Source organism: Rhincodon typus, chromosome 24, assembly GCF_021869965.1.
Source record: "Rhincodon typus isolate 14 chromosome 24, sRhiTyp1.1, whole genome shotgun sequence".
NCBI classification, from domain to species: domain Eukaryota; kingdom Metazoa; phylum Chordata; class Chondrichthyes; order Orectolobiformes; family Rhincodontidae; genus Rhincodon; species Rhincodon typus.
Genome location: NC_063355.1, coordinates 36,435,873 through 36,463,773, shown reverse-complemented (window position 1 = coordinate 36,463,773; position 27,901 = coordinate 36,435,873). Strand labels below are relative to the sequence as shown.

The window sequence follows — 27,901 nt, the reverse complement described above, 5'->3', positions numbered from 1 at the left end:
TCTAATACTTCTCTGCTATGGCCTTTTCAAATAACCAATTAATAGATAAATAAAAAAAGAAAGTAAATTTTTAACCAATTACACAATACAGAAGAAATAGAAAAAGTATAAAAACCTTACCTTACCGGCACACCACAGAGTCCTTTTTTTTTGGTTACAGGAGGAGGGCGGGTGGGAGACACTACACGTTTAGTGTCTCGGGTTCAGCCGCTGCCCAAATATATTCCCGGCAGCCCCCTGGTCCTCGCTGTCGCCTCTCCCTCTGATGCTGAAAAATGAAGGTATAATGTCCATTTGACTAGTTAGGCATAATGGTGAAGACTGTCACAAGCCAGAGATGGCACATCTGTCTCCATCAGGACCACATGGTATTTGGCATCCGTGTTATATCATCAGACTGGGTGGAGCTTAATATAGCATCAACCTGAACTATTTCAGAGCCATTACTGTATGCTGTAGGACCCCCCCACCCGGCTTCCTGAGAGGCGATACTGAATCAGAGGCTTGTCGTATATAAGTCACAGAGGGAAAAATAAGACTTTGTATGTCACATTGATTGTGAATTGTCAGTGCAGGTTTTTCAAGAGTGACTCAGTGGAGACTAAATTAAGCAGCACTTCAAGAATATAATTCTGTCTCGTACTATTGATGGAGCAGCTTTGTTGTGATATTGCTCAGTGCAGATGCTGTATCTATCACAGAGACATGGTTATTCGATTGATAATTGAGTGGGAGCTTGGTTGTCTTTCCAGATTCACATCAGAGAATTCCTGACTTGCTGGACGGGCAGAGTCTGGGTTTTAATCTGTGGAGGGATTTGTTGGAATGGGTGCTGGCAACTGGGTAGAATAGGTGGATGTGAGTGGGGTGGTTGCAGGCGAGTGGGGGTGAGGGGCAGGTGATGGGAATGGCGATGAGTGGGTTTGTAGGGATGAGTAGAGTAGGTAGATGCTGGTGGGATGTGAGCGTGTAGGTGGATCTTGATGAATAAGATCCTTGATTGTGGCTGTTAACCTGGACCAATCAGGAAGCCCTGGCTGACTGATATAAACAGGAGTCTCAGGGATTCTCCTCACTTGAGGAACTGACTCCGAGCTGCCTGTGTAATAAAGGGTGAGTTGGTGACGGAATATCAGCCTCTGTGAAGTTATTTCAGAGGGTCAATGGTCGAGTTAGTTTGAGTTGAAATGTTCCAAATGACCAATTTCAAGCAATCAAGGCCTGAGGGTTGTCTCAGTCAGTTACTGTGGTGACATGAAAAGGAGCAGACAAACACCTTTTGCCATCTCCCCTCCAATTATGGACATGCCCTTTCTAAACCAAGTTCAACTAATTGTATATTTTAGCTTTAATCTCATCAATAACTTGCAGCAAGCATTTGGCTAATGGTTTGCTAATGGCAGTGTTCTGTAAATCTGTCATTGTGTCCTCCCTTTCAGAGATGCCTTTTCTGAGGTTCTGTTCTGAATTTTAGGGGATGGATCTGGGTGGGATGCTCTGAGGTTCGCTGTGGACTTGTTGGGCCGAAGGGCCTGTTTCCAAACTGTAGGGATTCTATGATCTATGATCTATGAGTGACTCCTGCAGCAGGACTGTGACTCTGGAACAATCATCCTCAGAATTATGTTAGATATCAGTTCCTAGCCAGTCACACTGTAAACATCAAAAACCACGGAAACCTTGTCTCTCTCTTCCTGCCAATGTGCCTGGACTCTGAGAACTTCACATGTGTCAATTACACAGACTCACTTCTGTGAGATCCTTAAGACCATTTTAATACCTCAGTCTGACGGAAATGAATATTGAGCAGATTATCTGTGTTTAAATTTGAGCATAGGGTGGAGGATCCATGAACCTGCTAACAGCTATAATAAAGTTTGGAGAGCCTAACGCTCAGCAGTGGATTCCTGAAAGCGAAGTTGGAAAGCTGTAATCTAATGGATAGAGGCTTAGTTTACCCTTTAACTGGCCGTAGTGTATGTTGAATGGTTTATCAATTTCATCGGTTGTTGAAATAACATTACATTTTTACAAAGCGGAGGTTGACCCCTCTCTGTGCACTACACTTGAAACACCCAAAGAGGAACACCTCAACCTGTAATTGTAGGAGTATGAAATGTGGTGTAACCTGCCTTTCAGCATCTTTTAGTGGTTAAATAACATAAATCCCTGACGCTCACTTTACAATCCACAAGTAACTCTTTATTTATCTAACTCTTAACAGTGAACAAATTAACTAAATTATTAACAAACCGAATAAACCCCTTCTAACTACTAACTATTCCCAAATAAAACAAGATCGTAATGATATACTGTTCCAATAAATACCATTCCCACTTATAAAATTTTTTTGAAAAGTAGAATTTGGTCTCTCAAAATTACAGCCAGGTTACTTGTCTTCCAGAATGTTCTGTGTCTTCTCCATCAGTTCGTTCATCTGGAAGGCCTTCTCCGTTGATTCTTCTGTCAGGAATGTTCATTAGGTGTGCCGTGGGTACCTTTTTTTCTTCAGGTGGTGCTTTCTCCAAGACTTAGAAGACTGAGAACCAGCGATTCTCTCTCGAGAGCTGAGAGTGGTTAACTCTGGCAGATGGCAGTTAGTTCTTCTGTCTCTGCCCAACTGCCCCTTCTCTTATACTCTTGATGACATATCAATTTCTTACAATAGGATTGGTCCTGTGTTGTCAAAACCATTAGTTTAAATTTAATTGGTCTTTGGTATTTAAGTGTCTGGTTCAGATTGCTTGGCTAAATTCAAAACAGCATGTCCCAAGCGTTGTTAGTTAACTGCAGCTGCAGGTTCAGTTCTGATGTTGTCCTCTGTATCTCGGGTATGTCAGGAGGCAGTGCATCTTCACCGCTTCAGGTTGTTTGAAAGCATCTTACAGCCAACAAAGTCGGTTTCGAAGTGTGGTCACCGTTGTCATCTTGGAAGCACAGCAGCCAAATTGTGCACAGCAGGATTCCATAAACAGTAGTGCCAAAATGGGCAGCCAGTCTGTAGTGATAATTGTTGAGGGGAAAATGGCTGTGATTCTGGGGAAAAACATCTGTTCTTAAGTGATAAGCTGTTAGTTCTAAGGGATAGTGATGCTACACCCGTTCAGAGATGCAGTTTAATTAGATGTGTGCGAAGGGTACTTTTAAGAAAGAAAGCGGCAGCAGTGCAATGTGCAGGCATGATTGTACAGTGATTCAAAATGTGGGCGGCCTTTTTCAAACAATGCACAAGAATATTTTTGTTAGAGACTCTGCACAAAGGGTGTAAATTCTGAGCTATACAGACTGTTTTATTGGTGTGTTATGAGGTGGGAGCAGCCTCTATTTGAACTTTTCTGTTGATTGTCCTCACAACTATGTCACTGTGCAGTAGGAGGGGTATAATCGGCGCGCATTTCGCTAAGTAAACAGTCCCTGTCTTTGTTGGACTTGAAATCTTTCCTTCAATTCTTTAGGAATAACTGGAAGATGAACATTAGATGGATTTCAGGATGTCCCAAATCGCAATAAAACTGCATATTTCTTGTTGCGAGTCTTGCAGCTATTTTGTTTTAATTTGTGGCTATTCTAGGTTGTTTCCATAGTTCAGGTAATCCTGGGAATTATGCTCGCCAGCAAGTTCTTTCCCATCTGAATTCATTCCAGGAAAGATGCAGTTCCAGCATTGCAAACTTCAGAGTTATGACTTTTTGAATTCAGATCTTCACTAGTTAGCAACTCTGTGGTGTGTATCATAGCCCTTTGGCAGCAGGATCAGCCCATCAAGAGAGACAAAACAAACACAGAAAACGCAGCAGAAACTTGGAAATGGGCTTAGCGTGGATGGACATTTTGGTCGGCACGGACCAGTTTGGGCCAAAGGGCCTGTCTCCGTGCTATAGGACTCTGTGACTCTATAACTCAGGAGGCCAGCAGCGTCTGTGGAGAGAGAAACAGAGTTCACGCTTCAAGGCAAAACCAATTCTGAAGAAAAGTCAGAACCATGCAAAACATTTTACTTCTGTTTCTCTCTCCAGAACTGCTGCCAGATCTGCATTAGCTGTGTTTCTTTCAGATTTCTGATATTTGCAGTATTTTTCCTTTTATAGTTAAAATTTTTTCTTGGGTAAATGATCCAAGACAATGTCTTGTCCTTTTCAAGCCTTACCGAAACTCTTGGAAACTTTTCAAAATGCTCCTGCAATTGGGGGCTGGTTGGTGGGGGGGGGGGTGGTTTTGGTTGATGTGCCTGCTTTCGGAATTCTTGCAGCCTCCAATGGGAACAGTCCGAGCTTCCCAGGCATTATCCAACGTTTTTCGGCTCCAAAGGAGTCGCAGTGGACTAGAAACGTCTGCTCGGTTTCTGTTTTTACAAATGCTGCCTGACCCGCTGAGTTTCACCAGCATTTTGTGTGTTTGTTTTGTCTGCAGTACTTTGTTTTAATCTACCACAAGAAAGCTGGTGAGGGTCACTGTGAAACAATTGTTGTTAAAAATTTGTCTGGTTGGCAGACGCCATTTAGGGAAGGAAATCTGGCCTCCTTAGTCGGTCGGTTTAGTGCAGGACATGTTATTGCAGTGTCACAAAGTCAGAGCACGGCCTAATAGCGGGACTTCTGAAAGATCACAAAAAGCAGATGATCTGCCCATTTTCGCACTGCTGGTTGCAGGAACTTGCTGTGGACAAATTGGTTGTCGCACTTCCTAAATTGCAACAGCCACTACACTTGCACTGGAATATAGTTAACAGGCTGAAAGCTGCTGGGGCCATGAAATGTATGATATCAATGTCGATTTTTCTCCCTGAGCAGCCACAGGTTGCATCTCTGGAGCCGACTTTATCTAATTCTCTTCTTCTCCAGGATAATTAACAAGGGGAACTGGATTGAGATTGATTCACTTTTTATTAACCTTTACCTTTTTTTTTGTTTCAAAAAATCGTCTCCGCTTTCCACAAATGCCACCGCTTCTAGGAAAGATTCTTTTCCTCAACCTTTAACCGTTGTAAATTCACTGTCAAAAATGCCCTCTTTAATATTACTCTTTTCCACCAAGAGGGACTTGTTGAACACAGATACAGGGAAGTAGAAATGTTGCAACACCTTCGGTCACAGTAGATGAATTTCAGCAGCGGTTCGCTGATGAATGGCCACATAAGGTCAGATGGAAAATGACCACAAAAAGGTGTTTTCCCTGCCTGCGGAGGATTTCTAGTGCAGTGGGTAGTGTGTCTGCCTCTAAGCCAGAAACTCTGTGATTGAGCCCCTCCAGGACCCTATGTCCCCAAGGAAGGTGTGTTTGTACCACAGGAAAAAGCAGGTTATGAATCAACTTCCAGGAGGTCTATATTTAGCCATAAGAGTGAGCCATGTCTACTGCAGCAAGGTATAACGCTAGCAGGGAAAACCAGCTGGAGAACAGACATAAGAACATGCTTTGTTCACCTTTGTGGGTCACTGGACACGAGGAGAAGAATGTACAAGATTAGTCTACAACTGGGGGTCATAGTCTCAAGCTAAGAGGTTGCTCATAAAGCACTGAACAAATGTGAAATGTCTTCATTCAAGGAGATAGGGAGTTGTTGGAATTCTCTACCTCAAAGGCCTATGGGTCCTCAGTCATCGAGTATATCCAGGGTTGAATAGGTAGATAGATTTTTGACTTCTTAAATAATTCAGGAAATCGGGCATTGCATATCAGCCTGAATCTTATTGAGTGGCAGAGCAAGGGGATCTAAGACTGACTCTGGTTCCCAGTTTGTAAAAGTGAACCCATTACAGTCCTGGTGTGACTATAATGAAGGTGAGAGGCAGCCAGGATCTTGAGCTGACCTCTGGCCCCCTGCAAGGACTACTGTAAACCAGGCTGATCAGATCCCATTTAGGAGGAAGGAGGAGGCAATAGCACAGAAATCATTCCATTAACACAGACATTATCTATCCTGTCTTGATTTGCTGTTTGATTCCTGTGTGGGTATCCATGGTGACTGAAAACTAGCAAAAGCTGTGACAACTCAAAAGCAACCGTAAAAGTAGGTCAGACAGCTGAGAAAAGCAATCTGAGCTGCCTGCAAATGGGTACATATACTTTCCATTGGTCAGATTAAACCCTTCTAAAGGGGAGAACGGATTCTGTGGGTCCGAGATACATTTACTGTGAGATCAGAACATTCATAAAAACTCTTGTGAAAATATTGACAACTGCAGTTAGTGTTTATTTTTTCCAGCATTTTGAAGCCTTCCGTTATTCTGTCATTTAAGTTAATAGCAAGTTGCAAATAAAAATACTTCAAATGGGTCAATGGGCTGAAAAATGGCAGATGGAGCTCATTCTGGATAAATGCGAAGTATTGCATTTTTTGGTACAACAAACAAGGGTGGGGCTTGTAGAATTAATGGTAGGGACTGGGGTAGTGTTGTAGAACAGGGGGACCTAGGGGTGCAAATATATAATTCTTTCAAGTTTGCATCGCATACATGTAGACAGGGTGGTTAAAAAGGCATTTGGCACGCTTGCCTTCATTGCTCAGTCCTTTGGGTATTAGGAGTTGGGAAGTCATGTTGAGGTTGTACAGGACGATGGTGAGGCCTTTTCTGAATAATGTATCCAGTTCTGGTTGCCCAGTTATAGCAAGGATATAACTAAACTGGAGAGGGTTCAGAAGAGATTTACGAGGAGAGAGCTGGGTATGGAAGGTTCGAGTTATAAAGAAAGGCTGGATAGGCTGGGACTTTTTCACTCCAGCTTAGGAGGTTGAGAGGCAACTTCATAGACGTTTATAAAATAATGAGGGGTATATATACAACTAATGGTGGTTGTCTTTCTCCTAGGATGGGGGATTTGAAGACAAGGGGGCACATTTTTAAGGTGAGAAGAGAGAGATTTAAAAAATACGAGGGTGGTTCGTGTGTATAATAAACTTCCAGAGGAAGTGGTGGATGTGGGTAAAGTTACAACAACTAGAAGACATTTGGATAAGTACAGGAATAGGAAAAGTTTTGGAGGGATGTGGGCCAGGAGCAGGCAGGTGGGACTTCCTTAGTTTGGGATTATGTTTGGCATGGACTGGTTGGACCGAAGGGTCTGTTTCTATGCTGTAGGACTCTATGACTATGACTTGTATCTGGTGGATTCACAAGATTAAAAATGTTGCGGAAACAGTATTTATAAGTGTTAAGTGGAAATAATTAGAAAATAAAAGCAAATAATTCACAGTAAAATTCATTCACTTTAGTTACATGGAATCTGTTTAGAGCCTGAAGTAAAAGAAATCTTCCAATCTGGAAGCATCTCGCTCAAATGTGACAGCTGCACTATCCTTGCAAATTACAGTTCCCAACTCCAGCCTCCCTTCCCTTTCCAAATACTGGAGTGTTTTGTCACCTTCAGGCTCCCTTTCTATTTCTGCTCCAACTCCATGCCAGGATCTTTCTCATCAGGTTTGCACCCCTCTTACAGCAGTGCAATGGCAATAGACAAAGTCACAACTGAGGTCCTCTGATACTGCCCCACTGTCCTCTGACTGCGCTCTGACCTCTGTAACTGTCCCTTTGTCCTCTGTGACGGCCCCTCTGTCCTTGCTGTCTTATCAGGCGGTGGGGTTGGGGGAGTGTTTACCGGGAGAGGACTGTGGGTTGTTACACAGTGGTGCGAGTGGACGCAGCCCAGTGCTGGCTCAGTGAGAAACCGAAGCGGTTGGGCTTGGGGGATAATGCATCCCGATAAATGTCCCCCTTCCGCAACATCGTCACCCTTTAACCCGGAGCAAATAAATCAGCAGAGCCCTGTTTGGATTGGATGTTGAGAAGATCATCATTTAGCCTATTGTGACAGCCGCCTCATTGAAAAAGTGATCTAGTTTGACCTACGCACTGCTCTTCATCCATTGTCATTTATCATTCTTCAAAATGCCGATAGATACAAACAAATACCATTCTGCAGTGAGCAATCAATCTTGAACCATTGTGAGATACACGTTTTTAATCCTTTTCTTGCCATCTGAAAAGCTATTATGGGAGTGTACAAATGGAATGACTGGTTCTGACAACCTGATAGAATTTCTCGCTTGCGAGCAAGTCGAAATTGACTTCCGATTTTACTCATGGTAGTTTGTCACTGCTCCTTTCCCCATCGAGATATTTGCTCTCTCTTCCACTGCATCTAAATGGTTACATGGTCTTAAACAGCTCAGAGTAGACCATTCGGCCCAACTGATCCATGCAGGTGTTTATCCTCCACCTAAGCTTCCCCACATCATCTTCATGTACCCACTTCTCCCCACGCCATCGCCAGACTTCCATCAACATAGCCTACTTCCTCCACCCTCGTGTTGCTCCTCATGGCCATACTTTCCATTTTCTGCCGCTCTCTGATACATTTCTCCTGAATTCCTGATTATGTTTATTCATGTTCGTGCCTTTTCCTTATGGCTTTGCTCAACACTGAAAGTATCTTCTCAATGTGTACAAAATCAAATCCCTTTCAAAAGATTTAATACATTTATCAGGTCGACCCACTGTGTTCTCTTACCTGAATAACAGATTCCTAGTCAGTTTAATCACTCCTCGTGGGTGTAATCTTTCATGTTGTTGTCATTGTTCCTATAAGTCTTCTGTTTTTTACTTTGTCTCCTTATTAAAAAGTGGTATTATCCAGACTATTAATCCAGAGATGGAGGTTTGAATCCCACCATGGCACATGCAATTTGAATTAATTTAAGCGTCCAGAATTGACTCTAATGATGACCATGAAACCGTTAACAGTTTATCAGAAAAAAAACCCGTCTAGTGAAGTAACTTAATCTAAACGATGTCTTTGTTTGGGCTGCTGTTTTCTTTCTTTTCCTTTTAGCTTTGCTTTTTTTTCTTTTTGCATTTTGTGGCGTCTGCAGCAGGGCATCAGCGAGAGCAGAATGGCAGCAGTGAGGGTAGGGGTGGCATGTCCCAGGATTCCGCAGTGACAGCAACGGAACTGAGTGGGTTCCAAGGACCTGCAGAGGCAACAGCACCGACTCAAAGCTTAAGGGAGGGAGATAAACTCCATTTATGGCGATAAGATGTTTAGATCTGGATGCTTCCCTCCTTTCTTCTTGTCTTTTTTTTGTATTTCTACTTTTTTTTTCCTGGTTTTTGTATCTAAGATGATGCAGGAGAATTGTAACTCTGTATGCTATTTATTGTACTCGTGCATTTCTGTACTTGAGCATATGTGACAATAAAACATAATTCTAATTCTAGTTCTAATCTCTTTACTCTTCCCCTTCCAAGTTAAGGTTAAATTTTCATGTTGTAAAATCTGTAATGATAGTAAAGATTTCTGTGCATGCATTGTCTTTGTTCTTCAGAGCCTCGAATATTGATATCCTTTAGGGAAGGAAATCTGCCACCCTTATCCGGTCTGGCCTACATGTGACTCCAGACTCGCAGCAATGTGGTTGGCTCTGAACTACCTTCTGAGTGATTGGAAATTAGCAATAAATGTTGGCCTCGTCAGTGATACGCACCTCCCATGAAAGAGTTTTTTAAAAAAAGAACAGTTCCTAATTCTTCGGGTTGTTAGTGTTGCTGTGGAAGAAGAGCCAAGGAAAAGCTTTGCTGAATGACACGACCATTGAGCATAAAAGCTGGAATTCTCATGCGTTCTGTAGATGTGTTGTGGTGGTTGTGTTGTCCCTTAGGGTGAGGAAAGGACAGACGGAAAAGTATAATGGGGAGCAGAGTGGGCTCTTCATTCTGGTCAGTGTTCAGCGATGTCTTGCTGCAAACTTCGCAAGTGAAAGACTGGTAGGAGCAGAATCTGGCTTGACTGGGATAATCCTGTTATCACGTAGTGAATGACTAAACCAGTGTGCATGCCTGATCACTGATACTCAGGTTGGTATTTGGAGGTTCCTGTAATTAGGCAGAAAAGTGTCTCCACGTTTTCCGTATTTTGATAGTTCCTGTCAGATACCAATGTGATGGAGGCCACGTGAGTTTTCTGAGTCTATCCTGAAAAAGTAAAGGTATATTTTGTGTTAGCTTTTCACCTTCCTCCCTTCAGGACCAACTCACCTGAAAGACCAATTGACAGATCACACCATTGTATACTTTTTGAGAGGAGAGTGCTGAGTGGTTGGCAAATAGGGCTGTGATTGGTAGAGGTATTGACATGCAGAATGCACCAGCTGATGACTGCCAATCATTGTCTACATTTAAACTAGGTAAGTTGACTCCGATCAGTCATATGTTGACCAAAGTGACAAATCAGAGAATGGATGTCATATGTATTGTTAGGTTGAAGCAAGTGCAGTCAGTGTACATATTGTTTCTATCTGCAAAGGCCCTATGTATTAATGTATATCGGGTGGAATTTTGTCAGGCTCTGAGGATGAGATGAGCAGTAGAATCAGACAAGTGTTAAGTGAGGCATTCTGAACGTTGAGATAATCTCACTGCCTCTTGTTTGCTTTTCTCAAAAGCCAGAGGTGAGTTCCCAGTTGATACACCCCATTGCTTCTTAAGCATCTTGTTAACAGCCTAACTTTCCATGGGTGGCAATCTTATCGAACTCTCCCCACAAACTAGCCATTGGGAAGAACAAGGCAGGTTCTTGATGGGTTTAACTCGCCACTAGCTCCAAAAGAGCCTCCATGTTGGTTACTGGCACTACCATCTCAGGGTGTGCTCCATGGGCACCCCACACCCACACACATGTACCAGCCTCTGAGGGTCCCCAGTGGCACGGTTCCGATCCACTTACATGATGTTTCTGCACTTCAGTGCTGCATCTTTCAGGCTGAACTGACAATTATTATAATAGGGATATTGTGTATGTGTGTGTGTGTGTGTGTGGAGGGAGGTCAGGAACAAGTGCCCTGCTCATTGACTGCATCTCCAGGCTTTTCACAAACTGGCATAGCGCTCACTTGCTCTGAGCCTCGTGGGTTGCTCACACATCCCTGCCCTTGCATTGCCATTTCGCGCCATGACCCCTCAGCCAGAGAGACCAGACTCCTCTTACTCAGACTCCAGCATCGGCAGTTCTTACTATCTCTAAGATAACCCAGCATGGAGCTGGAGGAACACAGCAGGCCAGGCAGCATCAGAGGAGTAGGAAAGCTGACGTTTCGGGTCAATTTTTTTTTCTCCGAAGAAGGGTCCCAACCCGAAACGTCAGCTTTCCTGCTCCTCTGCTGCCTGACCTGCTGTGTTCCTCCAGCCTCCTGTTACTGCTGTCATACCAAAATGTTTAGTGCAGACACCAAATAAGGAAGCTGGCTGTGGTTAGCAGCTCTCGGTCAACTTGAGGAGGGTAGAGTTTGCTCAGGACTTCCTGGCACAGTAAGTCCGGGGCAGCCCGCGACACCAATCCAAGCTGTGCTCGCTCAGTCATAAACCACGCCACATGGCGACTGAGGAGACCAATATTGGGCAGGCTACCGTGTGTCTGGATGCTTTCTGCCCTACTGTGGGCTTTCTTCCTTCTGGAATAAGGGAGAGGCAGAAATTACAGGGGATGAAAGTGAGGATGGCACAGCGGTTAACAGTTAGTACAAGCAGAGAGGTGTCCTGAGCGACTGAGTAGGCAGTGCAGAGGGCATGCGGGGTTAGTGGTGTCAGAGGATGGGGGAGGGGTGGGAGAGGGCAAGTGTGACAGGCTTGAGACTGGTAGAGCATGAGTCAGGGTGGAGGTGGGTACAGTAATGGCGATTGAGTGAGTGTGAGGTATCGGGGAGAAGACTCGGTCCTTACCCTGAAGGAGAAGATTCTCACCGCACAAGACATTCCTCCAGATGCTGAGATTGCACTGACCGTGGGGAAATCCTCAGACCAGACTGGTGTTACGGCCTCCTCTGCTGGTCCTGGGAGAACAGCAAGTCCTATCCCGTCCAGGAAAACCTGCAGGCCCTTGACTTCCCCATCTGCCGTGTGGTAAGCAAACGTCAGGAACCATGCAGGGAATTCCAGACGGGCGGTGCCTCTCTGGGTGCACAATAGCCTTTTAAAGATGGTGCCGGTGGAGGGGATGTCAATGAATTCTGGGATACCAGCTGAGTGGCGAGTTGTTCTAGGAACAATGGTAAGGTGGGGTGGAAATTGGACAAGATACTTGTCACCAGGGGCTGAAATGGCAATTAATGCAGCGGGTTTGGTAAGATGCAGCAGGAAAACTGGCTCGGCATTGCAAAAATCACTCCAGCAAACCTGACACAACTGGCAAACAGTCTGGATGTCCAGCTTGTATATTCTAGTACACGCAAGTCCAACTGATGATATTAAATTGAAAAGAGTTGCTGACATTTCAGAGTATTCAAATGCTTTGCTGCCTATAATCTGTTCCCATTTGTCAGTGAGCGTAGAGCAATGACGACAGACTTGTTGAAAAGATGGATGCTGTTGCTGACTGGCAGAGTTCCCAGAGCGGTTTGGTTTCACTGAATGGTGGAGTGTTGTTCCAAACAGATTGCACTTGACAACAACAACCTGCATTGATTTAGCACCTTTTAATGTAGCAAAACATCCCCAAGGGGCGTCACAGAAATATTATCAAAGAAAATGTCACACCAAGCATCATTACAAGGTTTCTTTTAAAATTATTCACTTTGTGGGATGTGGGCGTCGCTGTCTGGGCCAGCGTTTATTGCCCGTCCCTAGTTGCCCTTGAGAAGGTGGTGGTGAGCTGCCTTCTTGAACCACCGCAGTCCATCTGCTGTGGGTTGACCTACAATGCCCTTAGGGAGGGAATTCCAGGATTTTGACTCAGCAACAGTAAACTCAGGATGGTGAGTGGCTTGGAGGGAAACTTGAAGGGGGTGGTATTCCCATATATCTGCTGCCCTTGTCCTTCTAGTTAGAAGTGGTCATGGGTTTAGAAGGTGCTGTCCAAGGATCTTTGGTGAATTTCTGCAGTGCATCTTGTAGATAGTACACACTACCGCTACTGAGATTAGAGTCACAAAATGGCTTGAACGACCTAATCCCTCCTACAGTTTATTAGGATAAATAGCTTGGTCAGACAGGTAGCATTTTTTTTATTAAAAAGGAATGAGAAGGAGTTGGAGGGAACGAAAGATGGAAAGATGGAGAAGCAGAAGTGGAGACTGAAGAGATGGACAGATGGATGGAAAGACTGAGATCGAAAGGTGGAGAAATGGAGAGAAGAAGAGGTGGAGAGACAGAAGGATGGAGAAGTAGAGAGACAAAGATGGAGAAGTGGAGAAATACTGAGACAGGCAGAGAGATGGAAAGATATAGGGATGGAATCCCAGAGTTCATTTGACACAAAAAAAACACGTGAACTAGTCAAACTTCAACAAATACAATTTTGCATCATGCGTTCTGGAGTGCCTAACTTCAGTTCAGAGAAATATGCTGAATGAGGAACAGCACTCTTTTCTGGGACAAAACTAGAAATTACTGGAAAAGCTCAGCAGGTCTGGCAGTATGTGTGGAGAGAATCAGAGTTAATGTTTCGGGTTGAGTGACTGTTCTAAAGCACGCTTTCCTGATTCTTCACAGAACTATTGGGCTGGATTTTCCCTGGGGCCCTCTGTGCCCCATAGCTTGGCTCAAACAAGGCTCAGAAGCCAGTGATTGTGTGGAGAACAGTCACTGTCTAGGACTTTCCCCGGGGACAGACAGTTCTCGCTCGGAGACAAGTTTGTTGTCAGATCCAGGACAGTGACTCTGGAAGCTGGAGGACCAGTCAGATGCCTGTGGGCGGGATATCATAGCAGGTACATTAGCTCCAATGGGGAAACATCTTCCTCTCTCCACCATTCTCCAGGTTTAAATGTTCATAGCTCGGCCACCACCACACTACCCGCACACCCCTGTTGCTTCTGGGAATCTGGAGACTGGCTGGACAATCCCAGTTGGCCTCCAGGATTTGGCCTGAAAGCCCAGTTAATCGGCCTGCTTGCCTGGCCAACCTTTCCCCAAGGGATGGGATCGAGCTGGGGAAACTGGCAGGTGGGGCTGCTGGCACTGTTCCTAGTGCCAATCTGCCTCCATCCCCAGGGCATCTCGGTCACTGTCTCTCCAGTCATTAAGACAATTTAACATGTTGACTGCCTGCTCTTTCTGGCACTCCCCAATGTATAAGTGCCAGTAAGAGCAGAAGTAGGCCTTTCGGCCTCAAGGAGCCTGCTCCGCAGTTCAGTGAGATCTTGGCTGATCTGATAATACTCAACGCAACTTTTCCTGCCTTTTCCTCATAACCGTGGATTCCCTTCCCCAGTGCCTGTTGTGGAATTGAGCCATCGGAGTTCCAGACTGAGTTAAGATGTTCGTAACTAAGGCGACAGTGAAGATGCTACGAGTGCAGTTGGCATCCCTCCATTAAGGAGGCTTTCCCTTTGGTGGTTCACCATCAGAGTTGACATCAATCATCATCATTCCCACTATCAGCAAGATGAATATAATATGAATGGAATAGAGGAGTCTTACTGTAGTGATGTTGTGATAGTGGGTGCAGGTTAGTGGGGTTTTTTTTTTAGTTGATAGAACATTGTATGTTGTTCAGGAGACAAGCCTTGTGTATTCATTGTACAGTACAGAATGAAGTCATATAGTGTTCCAGAGATAGTAGGAACTGCAGATGCTGGCGAATCTGAGATAACAAGGTGTAGAGCTGGATGAACACAGCACTACACCTTGTTATCTCGTATAGTGTTCCTTTTGGTTTTGGAGCCTTAGTCACATTTGAAATAGCTTCACCATACCTGTGAGATACCTTCACCAAATTCATATCTAAATACTTTTCAGGCGAAATGGTGTGTGCAGCCCACCCTTCTGCTCCTCTTGACTTTGCCACCTGTCTCCCCGAATGATATTCCTCTCCTCCGAGATTTCCTGGTATTCAGAGGTATCTTCAATGTTTGTGTTTGCAGGTGAAGCAGATCATGGAGGAAGCGGTGACCAGAAAGTTTGTTCATGAGGACAGTAGCCACATCATCTCCTTCTGTGGTAAGTCTCAGTGTGAATGGTGCGTTTTATGGATGTACTTTGTTGGCAGCGGATGTTGAATCAGTTGTTGTTTTGTTAGTAAGCGAAGGTATTAAGGGATATGGGCCAACAGCAGGTGTACGGAGCTAGGCCACAAATCAACCTGATCTGGCTCAATGGCACAACAGACTTGAGGGGCTGATTGGCCTACACCTGTTCCTATGTTTGTGCAGGGGCTGGGAGAAAGAAGCCTTCTGTTGTTAGTGGGGGCTGGTGTCTCTGGTAATTTCAACATTCATTGCCCATCCCTAATGCACCTTGAAAAGGTAGAGGTGAGTTGCCTTTTTGAAGTACTGGAGTCCATGGGATGTTGGAACACTGTCAAAGCTGTTAGGGGGGATTTTGACCCAGTGACACTCAAGATATGATGATCAATCTCCAGGTTAACGATAGTGTGTGGCTTGGAGGGGAGCTTGAAGGAGGTGAATTTCCCATCTATCTGTTGCCCGTGTCTTTCTTAATGTCAGAGGTTATGGCTTTGTGAGGTGTTGTCCGAGGAGCCTTGGTGAGTTGCTGCAGTGCAGCTTGTAGATAGCACACGCTGCTCCAGTGAAGGGAGTGAACGCTGTAGATGTTGATGGGACTTGTTTTGTCCCGGACGGACAAAGATTTGATCCTTTGCTTGTTGATTCTTCCTGTCATTGTGACACACATTTTGACACTCAGCAAATTCTTCGCCCACCAATGGGAAATGGTGAGCTGGAATTTGACTGTTGTGAGAAGGGTTTGTGTTAACCTCCTGATTTATGTTATGCTGCAATAGTAATCCTCCTCAGCATGAGAGGAGCTGCAGGCTCAGAGATCTGCTTGGCTGAGGAGTTAACAGTGTGAAGCTACAGTGAGTGCAAATATGGCTGAATGTGCCGCTTTCAACAGACATTCGACACTCAAAATGATGAATCTATTCTTGTTCATTTCAGTGATGTGTGTCAGAAGCAAATCACTTGTTTTTGGCTATTGTTTAGTGTTGTGGTTCACTGTGTTGGCAATTACAGTTGGTTCTGCTATAACGTGATAGTTAGGTTCCTGCGCAACATAGCGTTATAGAAATAACGGGGCCAATGGGAAAAGTGAGGTTAGGGGCAAAGAAAATCACTCAAAAGACTAACACAAAGGATATGACAGTTTGAATAAATGTTTAATTCATATTTAATAATGAAACAAAAGTAAATTTAACACCTTACTTTGAAAAAGTGGCAAGGTGACTTGATGGGGGAGGAGGTTTTGAGGTTGCTCTGTTGTTAAGGCAGGGGCTGAGGGTCATCACCATTGCCACCATCAATGTCGCCGCCATCCTTCTTGTCACTTTGTCCTCACATTTTGGTGGGTCACACAACAGAATTTGCAAAAAGAACAAAATTTATGGAGTACTGTACCTCACCCAGAAAGCGTTTCACGACAAAGTCTGTGAAATGATCACGTGATGCTGGTGCGGAGACTCTTTTGGCGCTAATCCTGCGCATGCTCAAGAACAAACGATCATGTGATGTCAATGCAGAATCGCTTTATAGCCAACATGAATTCACGTTTTAGTAATAGCGTTCCCCCATTTGTCAGTCACGCCATAGCCAATTCGTGATGTTGGAACACTCATTAGAGCAGAACCAACTGTGGTTCATTTTGAAAACGCTCCATTTTGTTTTGATAATGACTGCCAATCAAGCGGGCTGCTGTGTCCTGGATGGTGTCAAGCTTCTTGAGTGTTGTTGGAGCCGCACACCATCAAACATAGGGAACATTCCATTACATTCCTGACTTGAGCCTTGTAAGATGGTGGACAGGCTTTGCGGAGACAGGAGGTGAGTTACCGCAGAATTTCAACCTTCTGACTTACTGTTATCGTCATGGAATTTGTATTACTAATCCAAACCATCCACTGTTTCCAGGATCACCCTGCTCCCCTTCCAGCTATTAGCAAGTTCCATTAGTGGAATTGGGCAGGGCATTCAGCTAGTTTCAGCTCCCTGAATATCGAGATTTTAAAGGGTGAAGAAATAGAGGCAGACCAGCTTAAAATCTATCAAAACCCTGAGTCATTTTTAATTGGATTTAAAACCTGTGTTTACAAACTGGCTAAATCTTTCAGCCAAAATAAAGTAACAGTTAAATTGTAGTTTACCAGGTGGGGGTGCTCCTCACAAACTCAGTGTCTAGAGATGGTTTTTAATGGATGATAGTTAAAATATTATGTCAGGGCTGAGGGGTCAATATTTGGTCTGGTCAGGAAAAGACTGGTGTCCACAGTTGATGCGATGAGATGGTGTCTCATGGAAGTTTTGGTGAATAATCAGTAAAGGGCTGCGATAGGAGAGTGCCAGAGAAATGGGGCCCGATTGTGACTCATTCGGTGTTATTTTTATTTATTTGGACGTGGTGATGGCGAGAGCATGATGTAGTGGGGCCAGGTTATAGAGTCATAGAAACATATGCTTCGGCCCAACTCCATCATGCTGACCTGATTTTCTAAATTAAACTAGTCACATTTGGCCCATATCCCTCTCAACCCTTGCGAATCATATACCCATTCAAGTGCCTTTTAAATGTTGTAATTGTACAAGCCTCCACCACTTCCTCTGACAATTCATTCCATATACACCTCAACCTCTAGGTGAAAAAGTTACCCCTTGGGTCCCTTTTATATCCTTTCCCCTCTCCCCTGAAATCCATGTCCTCTAATTTTGGACTCCCCTACCCTAGGTAAAAGACCTTTGCTATTCACCTATCACCCCTCAGCCTCTGATGCTCCAGGGAATATAGCAACAGCCTGTTCAGCCTCTCCCTGTAGCTCAAACCTTCCAAACCTGGCAACATGCTTGTAAATATTTTCTGCAACCTTTCAAGCTTACCAACATCCTTCCTGTAGCAGGTATTTGGTGGGGTTAGGGGGAGAGGTTGGTGGAGATGGATTTGAATCTGATTAATGAAGGTAGAGTATAAAGCTGATCTCAGTAATGCTTACCAAGTATCACTCATTATTGCACAACCTGTTTGGCTCACTAATTTTCCCTTTAGGGAGGAAATCTCCTCTCCAACTCCACTTCAACAGCAGTGGCTTAAATGGCTGGATGAGTCATCAGCTCGAGGGCAATTAGGAACGGGCAATGAATGCTAGCCTTGCCAGTGAAACCCTCATCCTATGAAAGAATTTCTATAAAGCCAGAGCATATCTGGGAATTACATGTGTTCCTAGAAATAGGAAGACACTAACGCTAAAACTATGTGTGGAGCTGGATGAACACAGCAGGCCAGGCAGTATCAGAGGAGCAGGAATGCTGACGTTTTGGGTCTGGACCCTTCATCGGCAGTTCCTACTAACACTAAAACTATGGTGGGTTAGGAGGTATATGTTTGTTATTCGTACCCCTGTAAATAAATGCCTATAAAACTGTGCAAATGTTGGGCCCAGTTCTAGCCTTAATAACCTGGTTCTCTGGAGTTTACCACTGAAAAACCCTTCATCTCAGAGTTCAAATCAGCCCCATGGACTTCACGGAGTTCCAGGTTTCTCATCTAGGACATTTACTTTATTCTTAAAATTAAATATGTGCATTTCATTTCACAAGGGGCTGTGGAATGAAGGGAGTAAATTATTGGCATCAACCAATATGGTGATACAGTGCAAGAAAGGAATAGGTAGTTGAGCAAAAATTCAAATGAGGGATTGAAAAGTGATTGCTTAGGGAAGGTTGGTTTAATAAGAAGCAGTTGTTGTGAAATGTAGGTCTCACTTGAGGAATTGGACCAACTTCTTTCCATTGCTAGCCCAGTGCATTGCCAAAAGGAACGCAGAAGATCTAAGACGTTTGGACTTTGAAAGAGGTGTTTGATTGTAGCCGTGTGTGGGAGTTGTGGCAAAGATTAATGCCTGAGGACAGATGGACGCTGAAAGACAGAAAGTGAGGATTAAATGAATAATTCTCAGCTCAGTAAAATCTAGCTGTGTGGCAGGTTTGTTCTGCAGACACACAAGGGCTTTGAACACAGGCTAGAGGAAAGAATATCCGTGTTTAGTGCAGCTTTAAAATGGGAGACATGACGTAAGAAGGAAGAACATTGCTGACTGAAGTATTACTTAAACAGATTAGAAATAAATATGAAGTGGGACAAATGAGGAAAAAAAGGGGATAGCGTTAGAAAATAACGATAACATATTCGATAGGTAGGGAAACCCATGAACCTAGAAATGCAAACACCCTGACCTCAGTTTACAGAAACACTGTCCTCCGGTATGGACTCACTGCCCTCAAGTACAGGCACACTACCCTTCGCTCATACGTCTCCGGTATAGACTGACTATCCTCAGGTACAGGCTGACTGTGCTCAGATACAGACTCACCACACTTGGATACAGACACATTACCATCAAGTACAGATACACGACCCTCGGCAGCAGGCTGACTGTCCTCAGGTACAGACAAACATCCCTCAGGAACAGGCGCACTGCCCTTGTGCATGGACACTGCCCTTGGATGCAGAGATAGTCAGACCTGTCAGATACTGACCTCGGGTATGGATACACTCCCCTCAGACACAGACTGACTGACTGCCCTTGGGGACAGATTTGTTTCTGTCAGGGTGCATTGTGATGTTGTCTCACAGTCAATATACTTTTCAAGAGATGCTCACAATATCATAAGTCTCGGGTCAAGTGCTATCAGATGCTCTCTTAACCGTGGCCACTTGCAACATGACATGCTGCTAAAAGCACATTGCTATTTATAATCAAAGAGCCTATTGCTAACCTAGACTCAAATATGTCTGCGAAGGTCATGTTTGTATACAACACTAAGCTGTGCTACATGTTCAGGTAGATCTTTCAATGCCATGTTCTCACATCTTGTTATATTAGGAGGGGTTTAATAATCATTGCCACCTTGGGTAAAAAGTATCCAACTGGGGGCACAAATTCCCATCAGGGTGTAGACACTCTGTTCCTGAGCTATTGACACATCTGTTTGAAGGCAAAGTGATAGTTTTTGAAAACTTTAATTGAAAAATATAGATGTGAGGTGACATTGAATTGGTTTTGGAGTAATGCAAGCATTTGGAACTGTTCAGTATTGATTTAGCAAGATCACATCAAGCAAGAGAAGACTGAGTTATAATCAAGAGCCTGACAATGGGCTCAGGCTATATTCACTGGATTGGGATGGCAATTGGAAACAGAGGGGTGAGTTGAAAGGATTGAAGGACTATAAAGTGAAGGTTTATTCTTCTTGGCTGGTGATTTAGTGATTAGGGTTTGAACTCCTAAACTAACATGAAGTTAGAAGGAATTTGCCCATTTCAATAAAATTACTGTTCACCTGAGTTACCTGTTGAAAATAGAGTTGAGGAGGAATTACATCCGAGTGTGGTGAGTCTGTGGAATTCTGTACAACAGAGGGCTGTTGAGGCTGGGTCATTCAGTATATGTAAGACTGAGATAGACCGCTTTCTAATCAGTAAGGGAATCGGTTATGGGGAAAAGGTTGGAAAGTAAAGTTGGGGATTATCAGATCAGTTGTGATCTCACCGAATGATGGAGCAGACTCGATGGGCCGAATGATTTACAGAAACTGAGTGGAAATAAATGGGCCCTTTGGCAGGCAATGACTGGTGGAGTACTGCAGGGATTGGTACTAGGACCCCAGCTATTCACAATATATGTTAATGATTTAGATGAGGGAACTAAATATAATAGCTCAAAATGTGAAAATGACACAAAGCTAGGTAGAAGGGTGAGCTGTGAGGAGGATGCAGAGATGTTACAGAGTGATTTGGACAGGCTGAGTGGACAATTGTACGGCAGATGCAGTATAATGTAGATAAATGTGAGGTTATCAACTTTGGTAGCAAAAATAGGAAGACAGATTATTATTTGAATGGCTGTAAATTGAAAGAGGGGAATATTCAACAAGACCTGGGTGTCGTCATGCACCAGTCTCTAAAAGTAAGCGTACAGGCGCAGCAGGCAGTAAAGAAGGCAAACCATGTGTTGGCTCACATAACGAGAGGATTTGAGTACAGGAGCAAGATTGTCTTGCTGCTATTGTACAGGGCATTGATGAAGTCACATCTGCAATATTGTGTGCAGCTTTGGTCTCCCTATCTGACGAAGGATGTTCTTGCTCTCGAGGGAGTGCAGCAAAGGTTTACCAAATGGATTCTTGTGATGGCAGCACTGACATATGGGGAGAGAGTGCGTCAGTCAGGATTGTATTCACTGGAGTTTAGAAGAATGAGGGGAGAATTTCATAGAAGCCTATAAAATTCTAATACTGGACTAGACGGATTAGATGCACAAAGAATGTTCCTGATGCTGGGTGAGTCCAGAACCAGGGGTCATAGTTTAAGGATAAGGGGTAAACCTTTTAGGACTGTGATGATGGGAAATTTCTTCGCCCAGAGAGTGGTGAGCCTGTGGAATTTTCTGCCACAGAAAGTGACTGAGGCCAAAACATGGTGTTTTTAAAAAGAAAGTAGATGCAGCTGTTGTGGCTAAATGGATGAAGGAATATGGAAGGAGGGCAGGATTAGGCTATTGAGCTCAATGATCAGCCATGATCATAGTGAATGGTGGAGCAGATTCAAGGTGTCGAATAGCCTATTCCTGCTGCTTTCATCTATGTTTCTCTATTTCTGCTCCTGGTCATAATCAAACATGAAGTTAAAAGGAAATTATCCATGTAAAAAAAAATTATTCTTGACCTTAGTTACCCATTGAAGCTGAGTAAACCACAATTTTTACGATGGAGTCAATATTAAGGTATTCGGAAGCAGCTTGAGTTGTGGAGCCAGCACTGACACAGAACATGTATTTTCTGTTTGTTTTAATTCCCACTCAGTTCTTAAGTTTCAGCAGCATTAATGCAAGAGGAATGATTTTAAAGAAAGCGCTTGTACTTTCTGGAGCATCCTTCACAACCACACAGACAGAGGTGACAGGCTGAATGGCTTTCTTAGATGCTGTAATTGTTCTGCGATTCTCTGATTTCTCATTTCCACAAACGCAAGACATAGTGGACACTGGAAATCAATCAGTTAGTCGACAGTGCTTTAACCAGTTGTGGAATGTTTCAGGAACAGGCTGCATCCTCTAAACGTAATAAATGCCACCATGCTGGATGCATTTTAGTTTGATTCATCTCTGTTCATCAGTCTGTTTATTGGGCTGCTCAAGGCTCATTTGTTGGAATATGAATGTGGCTGTGGAGGCAGAAGTCTCTGGAGCGGTTAATGATGTGAGCTCCTCATTCACTGACTCTAGGTGCCCGTGTACTTTATTCCATTTCTGATCTCGGCTTAACAACAGCAATGCTGGTTTTAAAGGGAGCCAGGATCTAAACTGTTTTGTCTAGTTATTTTTAAAGAAATGCTCCATCTGTAGGGAACAATACAGCTGCTCCCGGCACCTCATCCAACTGTCCTTGTGCTCGACAGAGCTGATTATGGCTCAGAAGCACAGTGGTGACCCCCATCTTCAATTGTGATGTCTGTGGTAACATAGGTTTGATTAAACTTTGAGTTAAAATCTTCCTTGAAAAGCAAGGCTCTTCCACACAGTCTGTTCACCAGCAAATAATGTGGGCTTTCTAAGGATTGAAGATTAGGTGCCAGAAGATTGGAGGTTGGCTGATGTGGTGCCATTATTTAAGAAAGGTGGTAAGGAAAAGCCAGGGAACTATAGACCACTGAGCCTGACGTTGGTGGCGGGTGAGCTATTGGAGGAAATCCTGAGGGACAAGATTTACATGTATTTGGAAAGGCAAGGACTGATTAGGGATACTCAAAATGGCTTTATGCGTGGGAAATCGTGTCTCACTAATTTGTTTGAGGTTTTTGAAGAAGTAACGAAGGGGATTGATGAGGGCAGAGCGACAGATGTGATCTGTATGGACTTCAGTTCTGTGTGGTAGACTGGTTTGCAAGGTTAGATCACACGGAATACAGGGACAACTAGCCAGTTTGGATACAGAACTGGCTGAAAGGTAGAAGACAGGGTCGTGGTGGTAGAGGGTTGCTTTTCAGACTGGAGGCCTGTGGCCAGAGGGTTGGCAGACGGAGTTTAATTTAGATAAGTGTGAGGTGCTGTATTTTGGAAAGGCAAATCAGGGCAGGACTTATACATTTAATGGTAAGGTCCTGGGGCGTGTTGCTGAACAAAGAGTGCATGTTCATAGTTGCTTGAAAGTGGAGTATCAGGTAGATAGGAAAGTGAAGGAGGTGTTTGGTAGGCTTGCCTTTATTGGCCAGTGCATTGAGTATAGGAGTTGAGGGGTCATGTTGTGGCTCTACAGGACTTTGGTTAAGCCACTTTTTGAGTAGTGCTTGCAGTTCTGGTCTCCCTCCTATAAAAAGGATGTTGTGAAACTAGAAAGGATTCAGAAAAGATTTACAAGAATGTTGCCAGGGTTGGAGGGTTTGAGCTGTAGGAAGAGACTGAATAGGCTGGGGCTATTTTCCCTGGAACGTCAGAGGCCGAGGGGTGACCTTATAGAAGTTTATAAAATCATGAGGGGCATGGATAGGGTAAATAGGCAAGGACTTTTCCTCAGGGTGGGGAAGTCTAAAACTAGAGGGCACAGGTCTAAGGTGAGAGGGTAAAGATATAAAAGAGACATAAGGGGCAACTTTCCAACCTGGAGATTGGTGTGTGTATGGAATGAGCTGCCAAAGGAAGTGGTGGAGGCTGGTACAAGTACAACAATTAAAAGGGATCTGGATGGGTACATGAATAGGAAGGGTTTAGAGGGATATGGGCCAAATCCTGGCAAATGGGACTAAATTAATTTAGTCCCATCTGGTTGGCATGGACAAGTTGGACCAAAGGGCCTGTTTTCATGCTGTATATCTCTATTACTCTGACTCAGTGAGCTTGCATGTTTTCTATTTTGGGTACAAAATTCTCCTGACAATGGCTTCATTCTGGGCATGTATTCCAAAATCTATTCAGTTGAATTAATACTTCCTCAATGGGCCATTTTAACTGTATATTTGACATTGCACTACCACTCCCAATATTTTTGATTATAGTCTTGTCCACACAAGAGCAACTTGTAGTTGGTTGTGTTCCCATGTATCTGCTGCCCTTATCCTTCCAAATGGTCATGGTCTTGACTTTCAAGTGAAGTGGTCAGGCATTGTACCAAAAATCTTCTGATTGTCTGATTGAGAGGTAAAAATTCTTCCTCATAAGGCAAAGCTTGACACCTGCTAGGTTAGGTTTTGGTCACATTTACTGACAAAGCAGCTGCTAATATTAATTATAATTAATTAATAACTCTGCTGACCCTAACTGCAGCAGTGACTGGGAACTATACTCAACCACAAACCCCTGGACCGAATAAGGGTATGTTTCTATTTACTTCTCCTTTATTCTTTTGGGGGATGGGTGAGGGCACAATTGGAAAGGGCAACATTTGCTGCCCACTTCCAATTGCCCTTGAACTGATTGGCTTACTCATCCATTTCAGAGGTTCTGGAGTCACATGGAGGCTAGGCTGGCTAAAGACAGCAGATTTCATTTCCAAAAGGGAGTTTAACCAGATGGGATCTCCCAACAATAACAAGGGTTTTTATGGTCACTGTTATTGTAACTAGCTTCATAATTTAATTAATTTCAAATTCCATCTTCTGTTATGGTGGGATTTGAACTCACATACTGCAGAGTATTAATCTCTTGATTACACGCCCAGTAACATTACCACTACACCACTTAAGGTTGTAATGCAATGTTTCCTGTTCCGAGCATTTAGACATCTGGTGATGGTATTGTTGGTTACTTTTTCATTTTCGGGTTTCTCTGTCCCCCCCTCCCCTTTCCCAAATCATCTCTTGGAAAGACACTGAAAGAGTCAACTCCATTTGCTATCCTTGGAAAATAGAACCACCTGCTACCTTCTGAGGTGGAGCAGTGAGAATTTGCAAGCCAGAGATGAAATTGGAGAATAAAAAGGTGACAGAATTGCTAGTTCTGCTATTTCCATTCTGCATCTACGGTGGGTTTGTTGTTAGCTGTACAGTAATTGAAGAAGCTAAGGACTGTGAGCTCAAAACCGCAGCAAGATGTTCCAGTGCCATCCTGAGGTGGATCGGAGAGGTGCCACCTTTCAGATGAGAAGTCACGCTGAGGCCCCAGCTTGCTTGGATGGGTGTAAAAAAAAAAAAAAAAAAAAACCTGTAGTGTTATTTTGGAAGAAGGGTCTCAATCAAGGTTAATCTCTAAGTCTGCATTGCAAAAAACAGACAAGCTTGTCATTATTACTTTGCCGTCTGTGGGAGCATGATCTCTGGCTTTTTGACATCTATCCCTCTTGGAGTGGTCAATTCTGACATACTGTCATTTGATTTGCCTGATTAACGAGGGACTCAGCAGCGGTAGGGGCACAAGGGATGGAGAAACCATTACTTGGCCAGCTTTGTTATTCTGCTGCCTGCTTCGTGAGGCCGTTTCCCTTGATGAAGAATTAACACAAGACAGTTTGCAACCGCAAGGTCCTCTGAGATCACTTCAAAGTAAATTTATTATAACAGGATGCAGCAAGCACACACTGGCTTAAGCATGTGTAAGAGGAAATTTATTTTCCACTGAGTTCAGATTGTGTTGTCAAACAGCAGTGCATTGAATCGACTCCGCTAAGTTCCTCTCCCCCATTAATTATCGTCTATTATTTTTGCCAGGGGGTTGACTGTGATGTTCCCTGTCATCTGAACTCATCTGCCCCCCCACCCCCCCATGACTTCCCCACAGGTCCTAGTAGTATTCTGTGGAATGCAGGGATGGTCTCATGAGGAAAGGTTGAGTAGGGTGGGCTTGTACTCGTTGGAATTTAGAAGAATGAGAGGCGACCTCATTGAAACATGTAAGATTCTTAAGGGCTTGACCGTGTTGGTGTAGAGAGGTTGTTTCCCCTTGTGGGAGAGTCTAGGACTGGGACCACACAATCCCCAAGTAAGGGACTGCCCAGTTAGGATAGAGACGAGGAGGAATCCCTTTCTTCAGAGGGTTGCGAATCTCCGGAAAACTTTACTGCAAAGGGCTGTTGATTGTTAAATATATTCAAAGCCCAGGGACAGATTTTTAATTAGGAAGGGGGTTGGGGGTTTTGGGGGGGGGAAGAGGCAGGAGAATGGAATTGAGGAGTATTAGGTCAGCCCTGGCCTCAATGAATGGTGGGCACTCTGGATGGGCTGAATGGCCTAACTCTGCTCCTGTGTTTTATGCTCTTACTGTCTGCATGAGCTTACCCTGTGGTGGGTAACTCACCGTCATTCTACCTGGGCAATATCAGGGGCATATTACCTTTTGCCAGCCGAACATTAAGAGGGGCTCACAGTTTCTTCTCTTGACCCACTCTTCCTGCGTCTTTGTCCTCATGTAGCAGTCATTATTTGGGGAGGTCTGAAAGTAACTTCCAAGTGAGCGATGACTTTGAGCTCTGGCCGTGCTGGCTAATGATCAAACCCTTCATCGCTCCGTGGAGCAGATCAGGGTTTATCTCCATAATGCCAAAACTCCAGTGTTGCCATTGGGGCTTATTGCTGTAAAAGTGTTCTACCTTCACATCAACAGAAAAGTGTAATTAATGCCAATGGAAAGTTGTATACAATGATGAAAGCTTTATAAAAGAATTTGAAATTAGGCTGTCATGGTGCCACAGTTTAATGATGATAGTATGTCTAAATGGTTAGCGTCCAGCTCCAGGGCACTTTCAGATATTGAAGACTTTATTTTTCTCACGTTTTCTCCACCAGATCTCTCTCCTGGAGGGACCTGCCCACAGTGACACTCCAAATGACCATCCTCTGCCCACCCCATGGGCAACAATAGATCATTCCACTTGGAGGCTTGACCCATCCAAGTGCTGCCCAGAATTGGTGCCACTGTGATGATCATTGTGAGGGAAGCTAATGAATACTGAGAAACTATCAATGACTAGTAACAGGTGGAAGGGTTGCCTGTATTCAGAAAGGGCACAGGAGTTAAAACCGAAGCTGGTGCTCTCGTGGTGATATGCTGGTGTCCCTACCCCCTCTGAGCTAGGAGGCCTGGGTTCAAGTCCCACCTGCCCCACAGATGTGTACTGCCACCCCTGAATAGGTTGGTTAGAAATTATTTAAATCTGGAGCTCTTGTGGGGCAGTGATAATGTCTCTACCTCTGAGCCAGGAGGCTTGCATTCAAGTCACATTTTCTCTTGATATACATCTCAACGAGTTGATTTTTAAAGAACACAAGCTAGTGTTTCCGTTCTTACTCCCGTTCCTTTATTAAAAGCGGATTGATAAATGAGAACCTCGGCTTCCTCTTTCTGTCCAGGATTCTTAAATGCACAGACCAGCCAGCTACCATCTGAATGACAGTGTAGTCTTATCGCCTGCACCGTGAACCTTATGGCTGAAATCTGATTTTAGGTCAACCTTTAGAGTGGCCATTTTGCGGTTCCCTTCATCTTTTGACACAATTTTGGCTCGAGGCTATGGGAGATCTCTGGAAGGAAAGCTTCTGCACACATTTGTGTTAGCGTTGTTAATCGTCCATTTTTAAAGAAATTACAAATGTTGGATGGTTTTGTAAGGCCAGTTTTAGTCATTTACATGAGAGGGTGCGCCTGAAAGCGTGTACGCCTATGGAGAGAGCGAAAGCTGTGGTATTTGTGCAGTGTGGGAGGGCAGGCAGTGAGGTGTATCATGCGAGGGTGTTGTGAGGGATGTGGGAGATGCCATACAATGCTGTGTTTTGGACGCTGTGTGTGTGTGTGTGTGTGTGTGTGTGTGTGTGTGTGTGTGCGCGGGGTGGTGAGTATGTCGATGTAGGGTGGATGATGAGTGTTGGTATGTGAGACAGCGTGTTTGGGTCTAGGAATGTGTGTGTGAGTTGAGGGGGTGCAGTGCGTGTGGGTGTGTCTCTGGGCTGGTGCACTGTTCCGTTCTATAGGGCTGCACATTCAGAGA

General features: G+C 44.1%; 1 protein-coding gene across 1 annotated transcript in view; it reads left to right on the top strand.

The window, feature by feature from the left end:
* The window catches only part of sgsm1a (small G protein signaling modulator 1a), a 110,111-nt gene that overhangs the window by 17,912 nt on the left and 64,298 nt on the right, over nt 1-27,901 (top strand). Inside the window, 1 exon segment of the mRNA XM_048611492.1 lies at nt 14,852-14,927. Within this exon segment, the coding sequence (XP_048467449.1) occupies nt 14,852-14,927 (76 nt within the window).